This window comes from Vicia villosa, unplaced genomic scaffold (genome assembly GCF_029867415.1).
Source record: "Vicia villosa cultivar HV-30 ecotype Madison, WI unplaced genomic scaffold, Vvil1.0 ctg.000248F_1_1, whole genome shotgun sequence".
NCBI classification, from domain to species: Eukaryota; Viridiplantae; Streptophyta; class Magnoliopsida; order Fabales; family Fabaceae; genus Vicia; species Vicia villosa.
Genome location: NW_026705102.1, coordinates 261,218 through 268,696, shown reverse-complemented (window position 1 = coordinate 268,696; position 7,479 = coordinate 261,218). Strand labels below are relative to the sequence as shown.

Below are 7,479 nucleotides of genomic sequence, written 5' to 3'. Positions count from 1 at the left end.
TTAAAGACTAAAAAACTTATAGAAACATTTCAAAAAGACTACTAATATAAAATACTAAATAAGCTATTATAATAACTCTCTATCATGCTGCTTCAAGGTATCGGCTTGAAATACTTGTATAGACTTTTCAATTTTTAATTCTAAATGTATGCTCCCAAAATTGGCAATGATAACTTTATTCGACAAATTGTTAGTAATGAAAAGCCTAATGAATCTAAAATAACAAAGGTAAAACACGGCAGTGCACAACATTGCATATCTCTTGCTGACCAATTAAATGAGAAGGACAAGCAATTTGGAAATACTGCAGAATTTAACATTTAATGTAATTAAATTTTCGATTGATAATAATTGATTGACCATGTAGTTCTTTATTATGTTATATTAATATTTGTATTTGGTAAATATTTGTATTTGTAAATAACTGTATGTGAGAAGAATTGCAGTGTTATTTTTACAAAAACATTGAGTTACAAAATCATCGTCTTTTTTATAATAATATACAAAGAAAATAAGAGCATTTAATAGCGCTTTTTGAAAAGTGCTATTAAAGATTGGGTCTATAATAACGCTTTTCATAAAAATGCTATAAAACCTTATTTTGTATAAACCAACGCAAACTAGGTTATGACAGCGCTTTAATGAATAATGCTATTAAGGTCTTCTCTTTTAATAGCGCTTATAAAGTTTTATCACATGTATCCAACTTATAGTATTAGGAGATTTAAGAGCGCTTAAAAGCGTTATAAAAGAATTAAAAGCGCTATTAAAAGCCTTATTTGATGTAGTGACAATCAAATATTAAAGACCACCACCTAACTTCGTTAGTTAGAAACACAGGCAAAGCTTCATCCACCAAGGAACTCAACCGTAACTTGAAACCACCCATGCAAGTAGCTTTAATATGCAAACAACCATTAATCCAAAAAGTGTCTCTAACCAATTCAAAACTTAGATGAGTCTTGAAAGCCCCATCCAAACGAATTTGGACTTCAAAAAGCCCAAGATTTGAGACATTTTTAAATCGAGCAAAGCCAAAGCGGTTACCTCTTCTATATCTTCTAGCCGACGCAAATATAATAACTGAAAGTTAGTTGAAGTAGTTGAGTTAGTTAGGTATATAGAAAGTTAGTTACTTAGTTTGTTACGTTCAAGCTTTCACTACTTTTGTATATATACCTTTCCCTCCTTCCGTGATCATTAAAAGAAAAGTTATAGTTGCTTCATCTCTCTCTTCACTTCACTCTATACTCTCTGTATTTTTCTTCATTCATGCATCAATGGTGTAATTCATAATATGGTATCATCTATATTCGATCCTTTCTCCCACTCTTCCACATACTTTCCATTGAGTCATCTTTAGCTTCTTCTTCAACTCTTTTTGATCTTTCTTCTGTTATTCTTCTTTCTTCAACTTTGTTCCATCATGCCTCCGAGAATCGATCCTACTTGCATCACCAATGGAGAGTTCGACTCTGTATATTACGTTGACCCGAGCGAAGGTCCACATTCTGTGAATATCACACCTCAACTCAATGGATCTAATAACATCTCTTATTCTAGATCTATGGAACGTGCCCTAGGCGCCAAGAACAAAATTGTGTTCATCAATGGCTCCATTCATGTTCCACACGCCACTGATCTTAATCATCTTGCATGGGAACGTTGCAATTGTCTTATTCAATCTTGGATCATGAATTTTGTGAATCCTCCTATAGCTCAAACTATAGTGTTTTTGGAGAATGCTCTCGACGTGTGGAATGATCTCAAGGAAAGATTTGCCAAAACCGATCGTGTTCGTGTCTCTAATCTGCGTGTTGCAATCAACAATCTCAAACAAGATTCCAAATCTGTGCTTGATTATTTCACTGAATTACGTGGTTTGTGGGAGGAATTAAACTCTCATAGACCAATTCCCATTTGCAATTATCCTCAGCAATGCAGATGCGAAGCTATGCGTAGTGCTCGTGAATTTCGTCTCGAGGATCAAATCATTCAATTTCTCACAGGTTTGAATGATACTTTTTCTGTCACCAAAACTTAAGTTCTATTAATGGATCCTCTCCCTTCTATAAATAGAGTTTACTCTATGGTTATACAAGAAGAGAGTAATAATGTTTCCCTAGTTCCTAAGGTTGATTCTATACATGTTCTTGATGAGGCTAACACCCTCATCAATGCCTATGATTAAAGAAAATTTGTGGATTGTGGTATTTCTTCAAACTACAATAATGATTATTCTAACCCTAGAAAAGATGGTAGAGTTCGCACATTTTTTCACACGACGGGTCATACCATTGAAGTTTGTTATCGCAAACATGGATTTCAGCCCAATTTTGCTAAAAAGCAAACATCTGCTAACGCCTCTAGTGCAGCTACCGGTGATACTCAGTCTTTGGTTCATGTTGGTGAAGAGGCTTCTACACCTAGCCATGGTGCCAGCATCACTCAGGAGCAATATGCTCAATTGATTGGCTTGCTACAACAAACGAATTTGCTGCCTCCTTCACAAACCACATCCTCTACTACCAATGACATCTCTACTCATTCTGGTCATTCACCAAATGAGACTTCAGGTAACATTTTTGTGTCCACCATTACCTATGATAGTCATGCTAAGCCTGATTTTTGGATCCTTGACTCAGGAGCCAATGATCATGTGTGTTCTTCCTTACATTGGTTCAGTTCCTATCACAAAATTCCACCCGTCAATGTTTGCTTACCTAATGGTTTTATTGTTGTTGCCAAATATGCAGGAACCATCAACTTTTCCTCTCAATTTTATCTCAATAATATGTTATATACTTCTGATTTCTCATTAAACCTTTTATCGGTTTCTAAACTATGCTAGTTTTTACATTGCATTTGTCAATTTTCTCACACTGATTGTTTTATACAGGATGTGAGAACCAAGAAGATGATTGGTTTGGCAAGGAAGTTTGAAGGATTGTACAGACTCATTACTGATGCTGGATGTCTTGCTGAACCATTCTCTTCATCACAAATCACCAGTTCTAATACTTCTTTGTGTAACACACCTCATTCTTCTATTTCCATGAATAATTGTAAAGTAATACCTAAACACTACGCCAAAATTGTGTTTTAGCAGCACATCAAAGACAACGCTTTATTGAAGAAGCGCTGCTATATGTTTCGCAAAAAACAAAGAGAAAAAAAGCGCTGCTGTATGGGGGTCCTACGAAAGCGCTGCTAAAGGGCTAAGGCAGGTGAACTGTAGAAAGCGTTTTATGTAAAGCGCTGCTATATGGAGCCCTAAGCCAGCGCTTTTGAAAAGCGCTGCTAAAGGCCATATTCATTACAAAGCCTATAGGAGTTTAGATTATAATTAAAATTAAAAAGATTCAACACAGGGATCGAACCCCTGCCCTTATAGGGGTTTAGATTTTATTTTAATTTAAATTATTTTAAAAAATAATAATTAAAATTGAAATTAGAAAACAATCTCTATAATCACTCGTTCATCTCTTTCACTGATAACCCTAAAAAGTTCCTCCCAGACTTCAAATACAGGTTTTCTTCTTCATCGTTTCCTTCTCCCCCCCGCCCTTCATTCCTTCACCGTCGCAACCCACTACTCAAACTCTTCCCACCCAGAAACCAAACCCTTCAATTCCTTCACCGTCGCAACCCACTACTCAAACTCTTCCCACCCAGAAACCAAACCCTTCAATTCCTTCACCGTCGCAACCCACTACTCAAACTCTTCCCACCCAGAAACCAAACCCTTCAATTCCTTCACCGTCGCAACGATCTTCTTCTTCATCGCAACAATCTTCTTCTTGACTGTAAACAATCTTCTTCTTTTCTATTTGATTGCAAATTTGGTGGGTACACATTCATCTATGTAAGTAAACTATAAACCCTAATATTTTATTTGTTGTGAAATTTCAATTTCAATTTCACCTCACTATGTCTCTCAGCCCCTATTCTCTTTGATTTAGATAACAGGTTAGGTTCGATAACAATCGAGGTTCTTCCATTAGGTTACATAACCTGTTGAACCGGAGCCACCGTGACGGAGTTCAAATGGTCACCATCGTCAACTCCACTTGTAAGGGTAAAATTAATATTTTGTTGGCTTGATAGTGTCATTTAGCAATGAGTGATTTTTTATGTCACAAATTACCTTACATTTTCTAAACATCTTGTAGGGTTATGTATGAACCTTCTATTTTAGAAATTGGGGATGGGGTCACATACAAAATTCCTCCAGTTTATGATAAGCTGGCTACATCGTTGAACCTTCTAAGTTTCTCGGATATCCATGTGGATGAATTTTACTTGAAGGGTACCTGGGATTTGGGGTTGTTGGCTGCAATGATGGCTTCGGACAAAAGGTTAGGAAATTTAAACCGAGCTGGCATGGGTGAACACCTATCTCAATATGAATCTCTTCAGGCACGGATAAAGGCCATGTCAGCTTCAAATTTACCTCAAAAATTCAGTCTGAATGTGTCTGATATTGGTCTCAATTCATCCATTCCAGAAGGGGCTGCTGGAAGCATAAAGCGGTCTATTTTGTCCGAGGGAGGTGTATTGCAGGTTTATTATGTAAAGGTTTTGGAAAAGGTGACACTTACGAGGTATGTATCGGTTGAGATTATGATGATCTCTCTGAATCTTTTATCTTTATTTTTCCTTTATATTCAGTTTTGAATTATAACTGTTTCAGATCATTGAGCAAAGCTTACCCAAGAAGCAAAAGGTAAAGAAAGATCCTGCATCAATTGAGAAGAAGGAAATGGATAGAATTGGAAAGATTTGGGTAAACATTGTAAGAAGAGACTTACCAAAGCATCATAGGAATTTTACTACTCTTCATCGAAAGCAACTCATTGATTTTGTTGATTTGCTTCCTAATGCATATTTTGTTTGTTCTGTTTATGCATTGGTTCTTAGTCTTACTTTGTTTGTAATTTGTAATCTTCTGTATCAATGAAATTTTTGAATAGGAATCTGTTTTAACTTACAATTTCATTTGTTACAGGCCGAAGTGAGAAAAAGAGAGGAGAAAGAAGCTGTTGAAGCTTTGAGACGTGAACAGGAGCTTCGAGAAGCTAAGAGACAGCGGCAAAGGCTTAACTTTCTGATACAACAAACTGAGCTCTACAGTCACTTTATGCAGTTTTAAACATGAGGTCTTGCTATTTTTAAATCCCTATTATGGTCGATGCTCTAGTTTATTAAGTTTCAATGATGAAGTCATTCAAAATGTGAAGTGAGTAATTGAGTTTAATTATTATTGGTACTGAGTTCTAACTATATCTTTTGAATGTGTTTAAACAAAAAAAATTCAGGACATCACTCAACTGAATTCCACTTTGTTTAGAGATTAAGGTTTGGGATATGGTAAAGAGTTTAACTGAATTCCGTGACATAAAAATTGGATTCATTTTCTACCAATATCTAATAAATAACAAAATTGGATTCATTTACGAACCTCTCTCTTTTCTTTATATGCTTGTCTCTGCATGGTGCTTGGCTCTGAATCTACAGATAATTATTTTCATTTCATTTGGGATTGGATATGTTTGTTGTTTACATTCTACTGACAGTTATAATATTATTCTAGAAGGTTTATCCTTTCTTTCACTTGTAATTGATAGGGTTTAGAGGAAGGATGGTATGATGGGGGAAGCATTGCTTTTGCAGGTTTACTTGTTATTGTAGTAACAGGTATTGTATATAGCATTTTTTTTAATGATAAATTTACTCCTATCAGAATATTTATAAGTGTGTAAAGGATGGCATGTTGAGATTTGGAAGAACTTCTATTTTCCTTTGAACCTATTCATGTTTTTCTTTGAATTTTTTTTTTATTAATGATCATAATACAAACTATACTCTGGACTTGTTACAAATCATTAGAAGTGGAAGAACAATCAAAATATCAATATTTGAGATTGTTGTTGGTGATGTTATACTCAGTATAGGTAGGTGTGGATGAGAACAAAAGAAAATCACTTTTGGCCACGTGAGTGGAAGAGATTTAATTTCCACCAAGTAGTAGAAAATCATATACTATATGAATATAAATATATATGAATTAATAATAGTCTCACTTGTTAGCTCTACTAATTAATAATATTGTACTAAAATAATAGTTAAGCTAAGACTTTATATACTAATATTTTTTTAGTACTATAAGTTCAAATATTAGTTTATTTGTAGAAAAAGAGAGAACATAATCTTTGGGATATTTGAATGAGGACAAACGAAACAAATGTCACACTAAATTCCATTTTTAATAGTATTAATTTAAGTAAAAAGGTAAAGCTTACAACTTTATCTTTGAAAATCTCAACTTAAGCAGGTTAAATAAGCTCTTTAGTTTATCCCCCCAGAGTGCACTGTATTTTTCAGTTAGTATATGCTTTTAATTACTGTGTTTTTGATCTTTTATAATATCTATTGTCATCTTTTAGTATAATTTTAATGTTACCCTGCATTGATATATTCATATCATCAATCTAATGTGACCTATCTTCTGCATTTCAGGTAGGACGTGCATTGTCCCAGTGGGTCTAGGAGATGGTGATCAATGCATAGAAGATGATTTTATTAAATTTTGCCGATGTTTTGAGTTCACCTGAAGAAGTATTCTTTCGAGATTTGTTGCACCCTTAGTTTTAAACTTTATTCATTTATCTTGCAAAGTTAAGAAATATGTGAATCTGTGTATATATATTTTGGATTAATTAAAATGGTATATAATGTAATGGTATAATTATAACGCCTTTTTTGTATATAATCGAAATCGCTTCTTTGTTGAAATAATAAGATTACTGAAATAATGGGATTACGATTTGTAAATTATAGGTTTATGGCATAACAATGGTAAATTACAGGTTCATGAAATAATGCTGTCAAAAATGCAGGTTTAGAAATTATAAAAATAATAGGTTTATTAAAAACACCAACGAAAGCGCTTTTCCATCAAAAGCGCTGCCTTAGGCCTATCTATGAAAGCGCTTTTTAAGAAAAAGCGCTGCCTTAGGCCTATTTATGAAAGCGCTTTTTAAGAAAAAGCGCTGCCTTAGGCCTACTTATGCCAGCGCTTTTTCCTAAACAAAAAGCGCTGCTAAGACCTATAGCAGCACCACCTACAGCAGCGCTTTTAAGCGCTTTTAAAGCCTAAAAAAAGCGCTGTCGTAGATATTTTATGGCATAATGAAGGTCCACATCACCAATGGAGATGTTGACTCTGTATATTACGTTGACTCTGAGCGAAGGTCCACATTCTGTGAATATCACACCTCAACTCAATGGATCTAATAACATCTCTTATTCTAGATCTATGGAGCGTGCCCTAGGCGCCAAGAACAAAATTGTGTTCATCAATGGCTCCATTCATGTTCCACACGCCACTGATCTTAATCATCTTGCATGGGAACGTTGCAATTGTCTTATTCAATCTTGGATCATGAATTTTGTGAATCCTCCTATTGCTCAAACTAT

At 34.6% G+C, this 7,479-nt stretch overlaps 1 protein-coding gene across 9 annotated transcripts; it reads left to right on the top strand.

The window, feature by feature from the left end:
• Positions 1–3,486: 3,486 nt before the first annotated feature.
• LOC131625874 (chromatin-remodeling ATPase INO80-like) lies at positions 3,487–6,934 on the top strand. Of its 9 annotated transcripts, none has more exons than XR_009290972.1 (7): positions 3,487–3,865; positions 3,963–4,072; positions 4,173–4,604; positions 4,694–4,795; positions 5,009–5,159; positions 5,628–5,697; positions 6,520–6,913. XR_009290972.1 is itself a non-coding variant. In XM_058896710.1 (7 exons), the coding sequence occupies exons 3-6, from the start codon at positions 4,177–4,179 to the stop codon at positions 5,150–5,152; spliced, it is 456 nt and encodes a 151-aa protein (XP_058752693.1). In that variant the 5' UTR covers positions 3,487–3,865; positions 3,963–4,072; positions 4,173–4,176; the 3' UTR covers positions 5,153–5,697; positions 6,520–6,934. The 9 variants fall into 9 exon arrangements, 8 of the variants coding, with proteins under 8 accessions (XP_058752693.1, XP_058752691.1, XP_058752690.1 ...); XM_058896710.1 differs by having other exon boundaries at positions 4,173–4,358; positions 4,508–4,604; positions 4,694–4,726; positions 5,009–5,697; positions 6,520–6,934; XM_058896708.1 differs by having other exon boundaries at positions 4,173–4,358; positions 4,508–4,604; positions 4,694–4,786; positions 5,009–5,697; positions 6,520–6,932.
• The last annotated feature ends 545 nt before the right edge of the window (positions 6,935–7,479 follow it).